Consider the following 18,829-nt stretch of genomic DNA (forward strand, 5'->3'; position numbering starts at 1 on the left):
AGTTATGACCCCATTCTGAAGTTCCAATGGCTGGGCCCTTCCCCCAGGACCAGGCCTGCACTTTGGGAGCCTGGCAACCATTTTGCATTTATGGCCATTGCAATCTCCCCTATCACATTACCGTGTTTTATAACGTTTTTGCCAAAACCTGTTATTATTTCCAATTTTTTGCAAACCCAGCCCATTGCGAACCATTGGTTTGTTTTATGACTAGGACTGTGGTGGCCACTTTATGACTGTGGCATTCATGTGACTGCTGCAAAAAAGGTCATAAAATGGGGTCAGCAATGTGGGTGACAGGTCTTACAACTGTGTTGGGCAGTCGAGGACTACATGTATTAAAGTCAGGCACTTTGTCTCTATAAAGGAACAAGAAGCCTATTATAGCTCTTTGGATATAACTACCCTACATGAAAATTCTGATGGTTAAAAATGAATGAAAATTAAGACCATACCACATTGGCCTCAGGTATGTCAATCTGATGTGTTTTCAATTCATGTTTGAGCTGTAACTCCTTTTTTTCACATTCCTGTATTTGGCCTGGAAAATAAATCAGCATAACAAATTGGACTAAGTTGAGTTGAGTTTGTTGCTTAGTGAAAGTAGCATCAGAGAAAAACTAAAATAATATTTTTAAGCCAGAGGTTTAAAATGGAATTTTATTGCTTTTTTCAACATTAATTTTAATCATATTTTTATTAGATCTAAATTCATCACTTAAATGTTTTTTTCTCTTTATTTGCTACTTTAATGTATGCTGCAGTATGAGATGCCTATGTTGTTGGGAAATTGACCCTGATAAATATTTCGCACATCATGAAGGAATGGCATTTAAAGTAATCACTAGAATGTAAACAGACTTAGGTTAAGAAGGAGAAATTTATAAGCTGGCAAAATAACAGTCAGATATATTGTGAAAAACAGATATTTTACTCCCCCTACCCCAAAAGCTGTTTTGTGTGTGCTTATGAGATGAACTGGCCATTATCTATATTAGTAGATGCTCAAATAAATTGCACAGAGCAGCTACTGTGTTTAATAACAGTTCTAAAATTTAGATGGAATATTATTACTGTGGCACTGAAGGATACTTTATTTTGTTGAAAGTGAAGTTAGTCAGTGTCTCTATTGTTTTAGTTTGCATGCTCCCACTAAGAACATTTCTGAAATGTTCCATAGATGTTTTTTCAACACTGCATTTTACAAACCATCAATTGATAATTCTTTTTCCTAGTTGGGTGGATCAACTGTGGTTCCTCAGTTAATCCAACTCCGACTTCATCATATTCAAGTAATTATCATTTTGAAATTTAAAAATAATAAATTGGCTAATTCTAGATAGTATCTAAATTTCATAATTATATTGATATTACTTCATAACAGATCTTACTTTTGTGAAGTACATTAATAAGGATGAAAAAAAGAAAGGAATTATTTAATATTTTACTTATGGAATATCTGTGGATTCATTACTCTGGTCTGGCGTGGAAAAAGCAGCTAAAGTTTAACTTTTGTCTTTTTGTAAGAAATAATGGAAGCTGTGCAGATTTGATAGGCAGGAACCAATTCAGATAAAGTTCTACCAAGACTGAGTGTTTGAGCCACACAGACCTGGGGATATTCCATCTCTAATCTTGGATGGGAAAGCATTCCCCCTTTCTAGGCTATCATGCAATCTGAAATTCTTCCTGGATTCACAGTTCCTACTTGAAGAGCAAATGTCAGCTATGGCCAGAAAGACCTTCAACTCCATCTGGTGTACCAGTTGTGCCATTTCCTAGATTGGAGGCCCTCATGACCTAGTCACCTCACAGTTTAATTACTGCAACACATTCTATATGGGAGGATCACCAGAAGAAATAACTGATTCAGATTGTTACCTATTTTTGAAAAGCTTCCATAAGCATTATTAAAATTATTAATAATTTAATAAAATTATTAAACTATATATATGCATCACACTAATTTCAGAGTAAGCAATTTTATGCAAAGAAAAAAATAGAAGTGATAATAAGTATAAAACATACAGTAATACAAGTAATTTTTACAAATATTATTCAGTATAACAATTCATTTATTTCTTTCTTTACTTCCACCACATCCATATATTGATTCATACATTGTTTCTGATCTTTAAAAATCCTAGTCTTTCCAAATTTGTCAAGACATTGTATATACTTCCTAGTTGATGGGATATGGGCAACAATATTTTGGTTTGGTAGGTGATCCTAGCTCCCATATAACTGTGTGACTGTCCAAAAACTGATAGTATCATCTTTGCAAGTAGCAGATATATTGCATGTGTTGGGACATACATAAGGCTGTATCTAGAGCTTCTCTGTCGTACTAAAAATATATAAAAAACCTGTACATAAAATGTTCATTGATGAAACATGAAAATCAGTTACTTGAGAACAATGTGGCTTGTTTGCCTTGCAAAATTATGTGTACATGAATAGAATATCCTTATAGTACTTACGTTTTATTTCAGCAATAAGCTGATTCCTAATGTCAAAACAATCTCTATATGTTTTTATTGACCGTGAAAGTTTGTCTCTCTCTTTTGTAAGAATTGCCATTTGCTGTTGACTCTCATAATCTACAGATGAAAAAAATAATTCATTTTTTCCTTCAATAATAGACATACATACAATGAATTAACTAATGATGATAAACCTAAAGAAGATACAATAACAGAATAACAAAACTGGAAGGGATTAAAGAGGTCTTCTAGTCTAACCCCCTGCTCATGCAGGAGACCCTATACCATTCTGGGCAAATTGCTGTCCAATATCTTCTTAAAAGCCTCCAGTGATGGAACACCCACAACTTCTGAAGGCAAGCTATTCCACTGGTTAATTGTTCTCACTGTCAGGAAACTTCTCCTTAGTTCTAAATTAGTTCTCTCCTTGATTAGTTTCCATCTATCCTGCTTTCTGGTGCTTTGGAAAATAGCTTGACCCCCTCTTCTTTGTGGCAACCCCTCAAATATTGGAACACTGCTATCATGTCACCCTGGGAACTTCTTTTCACTAGACTAGACATAACCAATTCCTGCAACTGTTCTTCATATGTTTTAGTCTCCAGCCCCTTGATCATCATTGTTGCTCTACTCTGCACTTTTTCCAGAGTCTCAACACCTTTTTTACATTAAGGCAATCAAAACTGGATGCAATATTCCAAATGTGATCTTACCAAGGCATTATAAAAATGGTACTAATGCTTCATGTGATCTTGATTCTATCCCTCTGTTAATGCAGCCTAGAATTGCATTGGCTTTTTTGGTGGCTGCAGTGCACTGCTGGCTCATATTTAAGTGATTGACCACTAGGACACCAAGATCCCTCTCATAGATAGTACTATTGAGACCGGCTTCATATATTCTATACCTGTACATTTGGTTTAGAAATAATTTCTTAAACATTATAGAGGAAAAAGATAAATTTTAGAAAATAAAAAGTTGGAATTATTGAAACTCACCATTACAAAACATAAAGGGTAAATAATAAGATTGCAAATATTGTTTCGAAGAAGATATAACTGGCTCAAATACAAGCTTATACTTAGTTCTATGTCTTCCTGGACTTTTTTCTGCTAGCACAAGATCCTGAAAAAGAACAGTGTGATTTGCATTATATATTTAAGACATATTTACCTAATATGACTATACATTTAATTAGTATATAAAACCCTAACCTTTATTCAACACTAACAACTGCAAAATGTTTTTCCAAAATAAACAGCACATGTTATTAATAGCATGTTTTTAACAATAAGCAGGTAAAAATTTATTACTCCTCTCAATTTAAAAATAACTCAAAGTAATGTTCTCAGAACCAGATATATACTATTCACAAGAACAAAACCAACAACCCCAAATATTGTTATAGGTAATCATTGACTAATAGGGACTGGAATTCCAATCCTAAATCATTATGGTTGTAAAACAAATCATCCGATGATGAGCCCTGTTTTTACAAGCTTTTTCAATGGCACTCATTCAGCAAAGCACGCAGTCGGTAATCAAATCCATTCTTCCAAATAGATAATATCACGAATTGTAATTACAGGATATTACAACCAATCATAAATGTGACCCAGTTGCTAAGTACCCAAAATATGGTCATGTGATTGATATTTTATGATGGCCCAAAGTCTTTACAGGTCATAAAGCACCCTTGCTGAGGCAGCTGTAATTCTGAATGGTGGTTAAGCAATAGAATCATGTCCATTTACAACATTTTCTAAATTATAGAAAAATTAGGCAAAGAAAGGTAAATATTAAGAAAATAATATGCCTGTGAACATAGTAGACTGCTGATTTCCATTCCTAAACTATTAATTGGAATATTATTTAAGGAGACTCACCTTAATTTCAACAATTCCTCCGTGAAAACAAAATTCAACTGTACTTTTTTTACCCTGAAACAGGGGAATATCAATGTCTTTCTCAGTTGAACTTTCAATTTTTGCTACAATTTTTCCATGTAAATCACTTCCAGTACGGTTGTTGTATTTATCCTTAAATTAAGAAGACACTTGAATTAGAATTGATTTTTTTAAAAAATACATTGCTGGCTGTAGAATTCTGGAAGTTGAAGTCCACATGCCTTAAAATTGTCAAGGTTGAGAAACACTGCTTTAAGGTAAACAATGCCTCGAAGTTCTTTTGAAGTGTTTCATCTGTCGGTACTATGACAACATGTATGTATGTATGTATGTTATGTTTTCTGAGGTTTTCGTGAGTGTTTGTATGTAGGTCTTTGGTTATTCGGGTTTTCTCCCGCGTCAAATTGGAAGTGTCTTGGCGACGAAGTCTCATTCGTCATCTTCAGGCTGGTGTTTTCAGCTTTGTGCTTCTAGGAGCAATGTGTGATTGTAGCTGTTTCTTCCTTTTAACTGCCAGTGGGGGTATGAACTGATTGGGTGAGAGCTTGGCTGTGTTCTGATTGGGTGGAGGTATGTTCTGATTGGTTAGGAGCTTGGCTGTGCTCTGATTGGATGGGGGGTTGGCTGTGGTCTGATTGGATAGGGAAGTATGTATGTATGTATGTATGTATGTATGTATGTATGTATATATGTATATAATTCCATTTTAAACCACAATTCAGTTTAATCACCGTTACAATGAGAGTCAAATTCTTGACAAGGGTCCGACTGTCAATCTCCTGAACATTAGAAACAGCAGGAGTATTTGGCAAAGTTAGTGGCTTCAACAGTACTGGTTGGTTTGGCACCACATCAATTATAATCTTGAGAAAAAAAAATACAAAATATAGAGACTTAATGTACATATAGAAATTTATTAACAGCATTAGCCCTAATTGTAGAAGTACCCATTCATATTCTTGTCATATTTCACTCCTTTCTAGCTTGAGCCGATGAAGCAATTGGCAATGTATTACTACACTAGTATCACAAAATTTCATGTCAAAAAGAGGTAATCATGCGTCAATAATAAGCATGAACTAGATCCTTTAAACTTTTAAAGTTTAATCCCACTTTGGTTAAAGGTGGTGTGGCAATTTTATGATTGTTACAATTCTATTTCATTGTTGAAATTGTGCTATTTGTTGTTTTGCTTAAAATACACTGTAATCTATTTTAGAATAAATGCTTCAGAATGTTTAAGTAACTTTGTTTGAATTTATGTTTTGATTCTTTGCAGCTTTTTTAAAATCAAAGCATATATCCCAGAAAATAGTGGCACAGTTGATTAGTTCACCTCTCTAAATTTTATCATTGGCTATACAAAAGCAACATGAACTGACTTCCCTCATTCAAATAATTTTTTTAGAATGTTATTAGCATTTATTCACTATTTCATATGATAGCAATGGACTAGAAACATGCCTAGCTAAGTATTTATGACTTTCTATGTTACTTATTGAAAACTAATCTTTGACGAGACTGGTTTCTTTGTTTAAAGCAGTGGTTCTCAACGTTTGTGTGAAGGCGACCCCCGTCACACAAACGTTCTGCGCATGTGCGGCGCGGCGCACATGCGTGGCGCCGCCCCCATGCACGGCGCGCATGCGCGGCGCCACCCCCTGAGGGGAGAAAATGGCGGATCGCCTTCTTTGGCGACCCCCCAAAAATGGTCGATTGACCCCAAATAGGGTCGCGACCCATAGGTTGAGAATCGCTGGTTTAAAGTTTAAAGGACCCAAAATAGGTACTTAGGACCCAGATTCAAAATTCTGACAGCTGTCCCCCCCGTCACATGATTGCATTTTGGGTGTGTGACAATTGGCCCATATTTATGTGATTGATTTATAATATTTTTTGCTCAGGTTTCTGCTAAAACGCCTATTGCAGACAATTGATTCGCTTAATAGCCCTTAGACTTACATACTGCTTTATAGTGCTTTACAGCCCTCTCTAAGGGGTTTACACAGTCAGTATATTGCCCTCAACAATCTGGGTCCTCATTTTATTGACTTCGGAAGGATAGAAGGCTGAGTCAACCTTGAGCCGGTGAGGATCAAACTGTTGAACTGCTGGCAACCAGCAGTCAACAGAATTGGCCTGCAATGCTGCATTCAAACCACTGTGCTACCACGGCTCACCAAAACTACAGATTTACTTAATAGCCATTGTACTTAATTAATGCTCAAAAAAATATAACACTGGGTTGATCACAAGATGATCTTTTAACAATCAGCATGGTTACATCATAATTTGAGCCTTAGCTGCAGTTGTAAGTTGAGGACTACCAGTATCAACAAATAGACAAGCACAGACACTAAATTATGTAAGGAATCTTACATAGATTTCTTTTTTCCCTATTTGCTTACACAGTCTTGCCCTCTGATAATGTCAACTGATAATGCTGGAAACAAGAGGACAACACATATCAAGCCATAGAAAAAACCCAACTTCTTCACTTTGCCAGCTTAAATTCTCCAAATCCAATTCAAACAAGTTCTGATCCTTTTGCCCAGAATGAATATGACAGATATTTGCTAGAATTCAAAAGTGTGCCAATAAAAGGCAGGGCCGGGAAGGGGGATAGCTGAATTAATAATTACTGATTAAAATTAACTCTCTGCAAAACAAAAGGCCTTATTTACAAAATTAACAGATCCCTATTTGCATGTAGCAAATATTCTCTACACAGTGAAGTTTATGGCTCACCCCCTCATCACAGGTATAGGAAAAGTCCAATTGGATAGTGCATGAGTAATTTTGTATTCAACTATGTGAAGCCAAGAGCCAGTAGTTCTCACAGAGCAATGATGTCAGTTATGTCAACAACTAACAACCTCTCAGTTTTAATATCATGTAATGCAGATAGAGAGGGAGGGGCAATAGGTTTAAACTGTTATGGGTATAAGAGGTAACTGTCACTGACAGAGAACAATCAACAGTTCTGTATGGCTTCATTACAGTTTTTGATAAAAAATTGAATCAGCCCTGACAGTCAATTTTAAATCTAGCAGCCTCATTAAACAATGTAAAGTTATTATTATTTATTATTATTATTATTAGCTCTATCCTGGACCAAGAAATCTAATATCAACAAAGATGTCAGTTGATTAGATGATTCTTCTGATACATTTTTTTATTTCTGAAACTAACAAAGATAAAACTTATTTATGCATGTTATAAAAATCAACAAAAAACTTATAGTTGGTTAAAATTTTACTACAGAAATAATAAAATACAATTTTAAAAATGTAAAACACATTTTTACATATTATTTCAAAAGCTTACCTGTTTACTGTTAAGAACATTTGTTTTGTCAATTGCAAATACAAAATGGATGATGTATTTGCCCACTTTTACTGGAACTGTTTTATTCCTAAATTATGAACACTAATGTTAGTATTTCTTTACAATACTTAAATTCTCAATATTTTTCACTATTAAAGTAAAATATTGTTACTCTTTGAAACAAATAAACCAAAAACAATTTTTCGAAGTTAACTTGTTTTTATTATATATCTTATTCAGTCTGAAAATAAATACTTAGACTGATTAGAAATAAATAAATAGAATCCTCACATTTCATGTCTGCAATACTTGCTATACCACATTCCTGAAAGTTTAAGGGCTGAGAATTGACAATCCACATTCCTGAAATTGTTAGTTCTCAGCCCTTAAACCTTCTATTATGTCATTCATGACATCGATATGCTTTAATTAATCTAATTAGTCTCAAATAAAATTATATTTTTGCATGCATATTCTCAATTTTGAAACACTATTCTAGACACAGGTATTTAACAGACAACATATCAATACCTAGGTAGAAAAAAACCATACCTGCAATATGAATTTCAATCTTAATTAAAAAAAATTGCTATCAAACCAAACTATATTTAAAAAACAAAGTTGATTATTTTGCCCCTCATAGTTTTTTCTAAGCATCATTATATTAGAATTACTATAACACAACATTATTTGTTAACCTGACGCAAAAAAAGCCATCATCCTTGTCATTGTTTGCTTTGGTACATTCAAATGTTGCAAACTAAAAGAAAAAAGAAAAAAGATAGGGTTTTAGAGAAAGCCACATTATATATGCAAGCATTTAAAACTAATTGTATTAAATTCAGTTACTTTGAATCCCTGAAAATCTAAATAAAACAATTGACATTGTTTTAATTAAGAACTTAAAAAAGAGTATATATAGTAAAAATGAAGCTCATTGTTGTTTTACTTTTTAGCCAAAAACAAATCAATGGATTATCTTAAAAGATCAAAGTTCAATGTTAATTATGTTGATATTTAGGTTAAAAAAAATGTAAAATAAAATGCATACAGAACAAATTCATACAACTATTAAAGTTAATGGGGATATAGCAACAGGAGAGGATAAACCATAGATCCTAGTCAAACTTCTCTGTTGAATAAATTCGATAATTGGACTCCCCTACTAAAAACTATTATCTTTCAAACTCAAAAGCTCTTATAAAATTATCTCATGATCCAAGTAGATAATAATGAAGTGATTCTTCATATAATCTCATTTCTAACCTCTTTGGACTTTAAGGATACTGAAACCAATGCATCGGAACCTTATCTATTACTGAACAAGGCAATAATGTGAAACATCTATGATGGAAAAATAATATAGTTATCCATAAATTGATGAAGTTAAACTGAACTAAATTTGCATGCATATGTAAAGTATCTGTCTACCTGTTGCACATATTGTTTCCTGTTACTTACATTTTCTGATAAAGTATCATCACTATTTTTTTCCCTGATTTTCATACAAATCCTTCGTGAATTTATATTTTTAATATTGTTGCCGTCTTCAGAAATAACACTAACCATGAAATCTGCATCAGGGAAAGAAATGTTTTTCGCACATGTTGCTAAACTTAAATTCCAAATTAAAACTCTGAAGTAAAATATTACTAGTCAGAAATATATGTCAAAGAATATAAGAAGCTAATAAGGATATTATAATGATGTATATTCCATAAAATTACATTACCATATTCCCAGACATTTAATGACATCAGATCATAGCCAAAGCATCCAGTGCCATAATCCAGAATACCAATAGCACTTAGACTTATATACGACTTCAAAATAGTCCTCTCTAAGCGATTTACCGAGTCATTGGTGACAAAGCATCCAGTGATTTAAAACATCCAATGCCATGGCCCAGGATGATAGGACAGAGAAAGGAAAATGCAGTCAGACTTCAAGACTGATGTCAGCACTTTGACTTAAGCCAGGGGTTCTCAACCTTGGCAACTTTAAGACTTGTGGACTTCAATTCCCAGAATTCCTCAGCCAGCTGGCTGAGGAATTCTGGGAATTGAAGTCCACAAGTCTTAAAGTTGCCAAGGTTGAGAACCCCTGACCTAAGCCAAACCATGAAACTGACTCCCCATTTTGACTGGAACTATATTTTACTGATAAAGGCTATATAGCACAGGTGTCAAACTCGACCACGCCACGTGATGTATGGTGACTTTTTTTGCCTTTGTGGAGGCAGGCTGGCGGAGCCTGTGCATGATATATCCGGCACGCAGGCCACCGGTTTGACACCCCTGGGCTATAGAAATAACATTTGAAAGCCCATTTGCATCTTCTCTTCCTTCCCTCTTATACTCCTGAGAGTCAGACAAGAGCCAGTCCGAGTTTCTTTCTTAAGTCTACTTTGATTTCTTCGGTTTAAAGCATACCGCTGTACAAGTTTTTGTAATTGTTGCTGAACAATTTCTCCAAAATTACCTCTGTGGTTCTCCACATGGGATATGTTCATAAACCCTGGGCTTTGTTAGTAGCTAGTCATAAACTGGGATATCAATTGGATGCATGAATTCATTTGAATTGGAGATTAAGAGCACTAAGAAATGGCTACAGAAGCAAATCAAAATAACTGAATTGCTGAATAATTGTCTCAGAATATTAAAATATTCTGAGATTAAAACTGAAAAGAATAATATAAAGTTACTTCCAAAAGGTATTAATAGACTAGAACAGGGGTAGGCAACCCAAAACACTCAAAGAGCCACTTGGACCCGTTTCCCACCAAAAACAAAACACTGGGAGCCTCAAAACCCTTTTGATATCTAAAATGAAGATAACACTGCATATATCCTTTTTTACCTTTATTATAGATGTGTATATGTGTATGTGTGTGTGTGTGTGTGTGTGTGTGTATGTGTATATGTGTATATATATATACACACACACAGACACACACATACATATACACATTAAAAATAAAAGTAAAAATATGACTCTTGGGAATATCCATACTATTAAAACAATGATCACCAAGAGAATGCTTTAAGAGAATAAAATTATATATACACAGAGGTAAAAAAAGGATATATGCAGTGTTATCTTCATTTTAGATGTCAAAAGGGTCTCTCTCTCCCTCCCTCTCTATCTGCCCTTGGTCTGCCACTCCTCTTTCCCCACTCTCTCTCTCTCCCTCTCTCTCTCTTTCTCTCTCTCTCTTCTCCCCCCCCCTCCTATCTGCTGCTCACCTGGCAAGCTTCAAGCTGTTGTCCAACAACCTCCGGGGTAGGCAACCTCGTCTCTTTTATGACTCATGGACTTCAACTCCCAGAATTCCTGAGTCAGCCTAGCTGGGCTAGCTAGCTCTCTCCTGCCCTTCCTGCTTCCTGCTTCCTTCAGAGACGCAGCAAAGGGAGGAGCTCCGCCCAGAAAGCTTTTCAGCTCCTCAGAGAACACTGTGAGTGCACTCTCTTTTACACATACACACACACACACACACACACACACACACACACACAGAGAGAGAGAGAGAGAAGCAGGGAAGTGCAATTGCCTCTCTCTGTCTCTGTCTCTCTCTGCAAAGGCAGAGGAGGCTGGGAGCCACAGGGGAAGGCTCAAAGAGCCGCATGCGGCTCCGGAGCCGCAGGTTGCCGACCTGTGGACTAGAATAATCTTAACTTTGGTAGGATTACACTAAAGAAGAATGGAATATTAAGATATATTCCCAATGGGAGTATAATGGGAGAGTAATTTGTATTCTGCCAATTCAGTAATGCAAGGTACAAATGGAGAAACAATATTCCTAATGCCTACAGATAATTGCGTTTCAGAGTTTGGAGTCTTAGATTTGATATCGATTATAAAATGTTCTTAGCACTACTTCAAAGTAAGTCTTGAAAATTCTTATTTCTTTCCATAGGCCTACCCCTAATCTTTTTATCATACTCAATACACTTTGTCCTGTGGAGCAAAAAAAAAAAAAAAAGATTTTAAGCCTAAATTCAGATCTATCCATATCAGCGGTTCTCAACCTGTGGGTCGCAACCCCATTTGGGGTCGAACGACCATTTCACGGGGGTCGCCAAACAACGCAGTCCGCCATTTTTCCCCCTTTTCTTTAGCTGTGCTACTCCCTCTTATTCTATTGGCTTTTGAAAGCCAATAGAATAGACTCTATTCAAGAGACTCTATTCTATTGGCGTTCAAAAGCCAATAGAATCTATTGGCTTTCGAAAGCCAATAGAATAGACTCTCTTGACTAGAGTCTAATTCTATTGGCTTTCAAAAGCCAATAGGAGTTGTCCAGGCTGTCTCTGCCCTGCTGAGCCCGCCAAAAGTCCCAGTCTGCAAACAGTGCTGCAAGTTGTCTGCAGCTAAGGCGAGCTTTCTGCATGTTTCCACCCCTCCCTGCTGAGCAACTACTAAATGTAAGTAAAAGAGGGCCAGGGGTGGGAGGTGGGAGGCCGACGGGTGCAGGGAGGGTTGCTGGCACGCATGGGGCCCAGTGGGTGGCTTACCTCCCTTGGGATGGGCCAGCTGGTGGCCCAGCCGGTGGTTGGCCTGAGCCGTCGCTGCTGCTTGCCAGCTACGCCTCGGCCGGCGCAGGGGGCGGCACCACGCATGTGCGGCGTTCCTGGGCCGAGGTGGTTGCTGGGCGACGGCCTGCGTGCACCCTCGGCCTGCCCAGTGTGTGCTCCAGCTGCAGGAGAGGAGGTGGAGCATGCACACCTCTTCCTGCCCTGCCCGCAGGGAAATATAGGTAGTCCTCGACTTACGACCACATGGTTGGGGGTCGCGGCATTAGGAAGGCTGAGAACCACTGATCCATATGATACTTCAATATAGCGACATTTAGCACCAAGACATCAGCAGACTGCTATGTTAAGCTATAGAGAAACAGCCATTTTATAACCTAAAAATGGACATAGACATGGAAAACTATCTTTTAAAAGATGGCTGAAAATATTCTGCTGAAAAATAAGAAATAAAAGATAAGAAAAAGCATTCCAACTTTCTAATGGGTTATGATTAGAAAATAAAAAAATGTTAAAGCACTCACCAGGAAAAGTGTTTCCAGCAGTAAAGCTAGCATTCTCATCATATGTAATATTTAAACATTCAGGTTTCTCCGAGTCAGGTAAAACATTTATCTTGATCACTGGACTGCTTAGTGCCTTCTCGTTATAGGAGGCCTTGAACTGCAAAGTGTATTCTCCCCTGAAATACCATAATAATTAAGCATCAATATAGTTCTACTGAACGGTTCAAAGTTTTAAATAGAAATATAGGAGTTCCAATTACAGTAGTCTTTGATTTACAACCATTTTTTACAACTGGCATAGTATCGTCATAGTCATGTGTAACAATTTTTTGACACTTGGCAACTGCCATGTATTTACACCGGTAAACGGCACCTGAATGACCTCTGCTGGGAGAGGGATGGGGCTAACTCATCATCACTTCTTTTCTTGGCTTCTTGGCAGCCTTTGGTACCATCAACCATGGTATCATTCTGGACTGGATTCAGGGATTAGGGATAGATGGCACTGTATTGTGTTGATTCTTCTCTTTCTTCCCTGTGTCTGACGCTCTTGGTCCTTGCTTTGCGAGATTCCACAGGGTTTGGTACTTTCCCCTCTCCTGTTTAACATCTACATAAAGCTGATGGGTGAGATCATTCATCACTATGGGGTAAGTGTCTTCAGTACACTGATGATACTCAGCTTAATATCTTTGTCTATAATAAATTAAAAGATGCTGTTGATATTGTCACTTGATGACTGGAAGCTGTGAGGGTTTGGATGGGAAGAACAGGTCTCAGCTTAACTCTAGTTACACTGAGTGGCTTTAGGTTTTGGGGACTTCTGGTTCTAGGGATTTATCATCTCTTGTTCTTAATGAGGTGGCACTGCCCCAGACATTGTGTGCATTTTGGACATCCTCCTGAATTCCAGATTCCTGTTCAAAGAGGGCCCTTTCTTGGACCAGGTATTTGGTATGTAATATCTGGTAGGTAATCATTCTCTGATTACCTACCAAATATTACTGTCAAGTACGCTACATTGGACTGCCTTTAAAGTGTGTTTCCAGGTGAAATTCAAGGTGTTGAAAATGTCCTATAAAGACCTACATGGCAAATGATCAGGGTATCTGAGGGATTACACCTCCACTGTTATATCTACCTGTCCCACTGAATCTGAAGGAGAGGCATGTTATAGGTCCTGTCTACTAAAGAATATCATCTGACAGGACTCGGGAAGAGATCCCTTTCTACCTTGCTACCCATCCTTTGAAATGTCATTCCCTAGAACTTAGGTTGGCCACTATTCTATTGGCCCTTTTGAAAGCCCTAAAGACATGGATATGTAACAATGTTTGAGAGTCTGGTGGTAGCAGTCAGCCTGTTTAAAATACTGAATTGGATGCATTGATATTTACCCTATTGATTTTTGTACTGAATTTTGAGTTTGTAATAATGATTTTAGTATGATTGTTAGTCTATTTTTATTATTCTTGCTATTAATGTAAATATCGTGAGCTGTATTATATATGTGGTTTTCAAATGTTCAAAAAGTTGAACCAGAGCTTCACATCTGACATTTTGCAACATCTAATTTAAAAAAAAATTTTGTAAGGTTTTGAGCCACATGATTTTGTTTCTTTGAATCTTTTTTTTCTGGTCTGTTTCATTGTTGGTATTGTTCCTGCTTACCTTATATCCCATATACGTATGTGTGTGTGTGTGTGTGTGTATATATATATATATATATATATATATATATATATATATATATATACACACACACACACACATATATATATATATATGTGTGTGTGTGTGTGTGTGTGTGTGTGTATGTATATATATATTTTTTTTCCTGAGGTTTTCGCGGGTGTTTGTATGTAGGTCCTTGGCCATTCGGGTTTTCTTCCGCGTCAAATTGGAAGTGTCTTGGCGACGTGTCACCACCACACGTCCACGCAAAAAGCAAACCCAAACCCACACCAATGATGAGGCACGACCACAAACCAGAAGCCAGACCACAGCTGCATCATTAGCCACTTTAAACCCCTCCAATCCATACATGAAGCAAACTGACACCCACCATGAAGATGAGGCACGACCACGAACACGAAGTCAAACAATAGCAATGCAGCTCACCATCTCACATCTCCCTGCAACTCAGACTAACCTGAGCACAACAAAGCCCCCACCCAAACAGAATACTCCCCCAACCAATCAGAGTACAGCCAACCCCCCATCCAATCAGAGCACAGCCAAGCTCCTAACCAATCAGAATACACCTCCATCCAATCAGAACACAACCAAGCTCTCATCCAATCAGTTCGTACCCCCAGTTAAAAGGAAGAAACAGCTACGATCACACGTTGTTCCTAGGAGCACGAAGCCGAAAACACCAGCCTGAAGATGACGAATGAGACTTCGTTGAAATGTCGCCAAGACACTTCCAATTTGACGGGGTAATTCCCCAGCGAGTAGAACTGGCGGATATACGATAACAACTAGATTGTGCCAGAGAAGAGGGAGAGATTCTCTACCGGTTGATTTGATAGGAGAACTGGGGGTAACGAGTGGTGAATACCCACTATCGTGGCAGAAGAATCCCCTGGTGAAGAAAAACGAAGAGGGATTTGATGGAATGGACAAAATATTGACCAGCAGCGAATGGAATGGCGGAGTGCTGTTGTTAACATGGCGAAAAGGAATAGCCCTCATGAACAAAGGGGGAGAGATGTCGGATTGGATGATAAACAAGCTTGGATGGAGTGTATGGAAGGAGATAAGAGGGTGGATATTGTAGAACGGGGTGAGACACCTAGGTTTCAATCACTAAGGGTGAGGAGGTCCGACCGTAACTCAGTTGAGACACATAAAGGGGCTAGAAGAAAATTGAACGACCCGCACCCCCCACCTGGTAAGGAGAGTTGCGCACAGGGAGGTGGGAGAATAGAAATGATTACCACAAGAAAGAGAGGGGAAAGAATCCTTTCTAGCCCCACAGTTAACAATGGAGGTATGCACGGCGGAGTATGGAGAGGGGATAGGAAAGAACCACATGCTGACGTGAGAGATGCATTCAGAACTCAACACGGTCAGCTGGGACCGGTTACACGATCTAGAAGCCGGATGCAGGCAATTAGAGAGTGCATATAAGCTTCTCCCAATGACTGCTTTTTTAAACCCTGACGATGTCGGGAGTACCCGACGAAAGCTAGGTTTGGTTTATTAAATATTTTCTATTTATTCTCTTGGTGATCATTATTTATTCATTTTTATAGCATATACATACATACATACATACATACATACATACATACATATATATATATATATATATATATATATATATATATATATAGGGAAGAAGTTATGGAGGGGATGAATTTTCACCCCCCATAACAACAACAACGGCCCATGGACATTCAGGAGAATAATCAACGATTGAGGGACTCCTCCCCCCTGCTCCAGGACCATGCACACGCTCCCGGACAGTGAGAGAACGGTTGCATGATGAGAAAGAGGCAATTAGCCAATAAACAATCATTCCCGACCCCCCGAAACCTAAAACAGCGTTGATCCAGCAGCATCAGGAAAGAAGGAGAAGGGGACCGGCTTGCCCTGTGATGACAGTCCATCAACAGAAACAACAGAGCGCCAATCGGAATGCCCAAGAGGATATAGAGATCGAGAGCAGTGTGAATGGGGGGGAAATGCAAATAAGGGTAGAATGTGATAGAAACTGTAAAAAAGATCAATGTGTTGATGGAGGGAGGGATATAAAGGAACCAGGCATATATACTCAAAAAAGGAGGGCACACAAGGGCTTGTGTGAGGAGGAAGGAGATATTCAAGGGATTCAGTCTGACGTGGAGTCCGAGAACATTAATAATGGGGTGAAAGAGCAAGTAGATGTCAGACGGAATGGCAATGACAGAAACGGAGTTTATGCAGCCAAAGAGAGGGAAATGGACAGCAAGGGATGGGGAGAAAGGCTGAGAGTGCGCCCCCTTAGAATGAGGGATCACAATTGGGGAGCAAGTAAAGATCAGAAGAAGGAGGAAGGTAGGAGACACGGAGGTGTGAAGAGGGAACAACTTAGAGATACGAATGACCAAAAAAGGGGAGTAAAGAACCTCCCTAATTCAAGACAGTGGGAGGTAGAGGGGAATAATGACACACCCACAAGCAGTAAAAGCAAGAAAAGAGGAGTCATCAGTATGGAAACCGTAATTAAAAAGCAGTTAAATCAATTAGGACCTACGACAAGCTGTGTGCAAATGACGGCTCACCTATAAAGGCACTCTCCCACAGACCAGCATTAACATTAAAGGTGCCAGAACGCTGTTCCGTGCGTTCTATGACAAAAAAAACCCTGGATGTTTCAACAAAGCAATTTGGGCAAATTCTACAAGGGAAAGCTCCCAAGGATCTTATCTACCAACACTGACCAGAGCATTTTGAGATCCTTGGGAGCTTTCCCTTGTAGAATTTGCCCAAATTGCTTTGTTGAAACATCCAGGTGCCAGAACGCACGGAACAGCGTTCTGGCACCTTTTTTTGAATGGAAGAACTAAGCTGCCAGCGTGAGTACAGACTTATCAATCACACATTGCTCCTAGAAGCACGAAGCCGAAAGCACCAGCCTGAAGATGATGAATGAGACTTCGTCGAAACATCGCCAAGACACTTCCAATTTTATGTGGGAGAAAACCCAAATAACCAAAGACCTACATATATATATATATATATATAAATAGAATGAATAAAGCGCGTTCACCAGGAGAGTTTAAAGTTAAAATACTTTAATTAAAGTATTTTACTATATTAAAAGGTTGCCAAGCTTTTGTTGGGAAAACTCCCCAACATCTTCAGGGCTGAGAGATCGTTTCTAATAAGGTGGTTTAAACGGGTTCCATAGACGTCTGCATGTGGCTCCTAGACCGTGTTAGCATTCCCCACTGAACAGCTGATAGGTGGGAGGGGGAATCGGAGTAAAGATTTCTTCCGTCGTTCTCTCGAGCACTTTTGTTCACATCTCCACCGTCGATCTCAGGGGGTATTATTAACACTATGTTCCACCCTCTCCCGGCAGCACTGGCTCTCGTATGCCCGGGAGTCGCATTTTGGGTATGCTCATGTTTTTAACAACTGGGGGGGGGATAAGAAATACAGCATACGATAGAACGCTCGGGCTACAATCGCACATGCCGGGGGAATGATTCACCCCCCAGGGAGTGAAACGGACACTCTTGTTACGTTAGTTGGGCTGGGTTGTGAGGGGGGGGAATAGCTCCGTGGTGATTGATCCCTTGGGAGGACAGAAGACTACGAATGGAGCGTGCCTGAGAGATTCTCCGATGAAGGATGAGGACGGAAGCCCCAAACAGAGTGAGCAACGGACTGACCGGTTACGAGCTAGGCGATGACTTACTGACATGCACACACTCTGGAACGATTCCCCCCAAGAATATAGGGAGGAGAGTGATGATAGACCGAAGGGGGTGATGGAAAGGAATAGGAGGGAGAGTGGTACAGGACGGGATGGCATACAGGGGCTACGATCCGAGAGAACAGGAGGACTGGAACGTGGCTCGGAGGGGATGGTTGGAGGAACTAGAAGGAAGCAGAAAACAGCAGCTACCGCCCGTGACAGACAGAATCACGAACGGGAAACTAGTGAAACATGCACTAACTGCAAGGAAAGGGGAAATATCCCAGCTAATTTTAGAACTAGTGAGAAAGACACACGTAACAGCATACATAGAAGGAGTGAGAAAGAACTAGACCCCAATGCAGGACACACACTTAGATTACAACGCACACAGCTGGGACCCATGACACGATCCAAGAGCCGAGCGCAAATGATTGGAGGCTGCATATAAGCCCTCCCAACGACTGCCATTTACACCCTGATGATGTCAAGTGCTCTTGAGGAAAGCTAGGTCTAGTAAATAAAAGTTTTAGCATTTTTATAATTTTATTCTCTTGGTGTTCGACTATTTATTGATTTTAACATATGTATGCATGTATGTATGTATTGATGTATGTATGTATGTATGTATGTATGTATGTATATATTGTTGTTGTTGTTG

At 38.6% G+C, this 18,829-nt stretch overlaps 1 protein-coding gene across 4 annotated transcripts in view; it reads right to left on the bottom strand.

The window, feature by feature from the left end:
• The window catches only part of SMCHD1 (structural maintenance of chromosomes flexible hinge domain containing 1), a 92,414-nt gene that overhangs the window by 14,161 nt on the left and 59,424 nt on the right, over nucleotides 1-18,829 (bottom strand). For 3 of the 4 annotated variants that reach the window (XM_039351030.1, XM_039351031.1, XM_039351034.1), the window contains exons 32-40: nucleotides 12,774-12,931; nucleotides 9,179-9,291; nucleotides 8,416-8,477; nucleotides 7,718-7,805; nucleotides 5,122-5,253; nucleotides 4,370-4,522; nucleotides 3,482-3,608; nucleotides 2,481-2,600; nucleotides 456-541 (exon numbers count right to left, since the gene is read on the bottom strand). In XM_039351030.1, the coding sequence (XP_039206964.1) occupies nucleotides 456-541; nucleotides 2,481-2,600; nucleotides 3,482-3,608; nucleotides 4,370-4,522; nucleotides 5,122-5,253; nucleotides 7,718-7,805; nucleotides 8,416-8,477; nucleotides 9,179-9,291; nucleotides 12,774-12,931 (1,039 nt within the window). The remainder of the gene's footprint in view (nucleotides 1-455; nucleotides 542-2,480; nucleotides 2,601-3,481; nucleotides 3,609-4,369; nucleotides 4,523-5,121; nucleotides 5,254-7,717; nucleotides 7,806-8,415; nucleotides 8,478-9,178; nucleotides 9,292-12,773; nucleotides 12,932-18,829) is intronic. The other variant, XM_039351032.1, reaches the window with a different exon arrangement.

This window comes from Crotalus tigris, unplaced genomic scaffold (assembly GCF_016545835.1).
Source record: "Crotalus tigris isolate CLP2741 ecotype Arizona unplaced genomic scaffold, ASM1654583v1 scf7180000018368.3068619, whole genome shotgun sequence".
In the NCBI taxonomy this organism is placed as follows: Eukaryota; Metazoa; Chordata; class Lepidosauria; order Squamata; family Viperidae; genus Crotalus; species Crotalus tigris.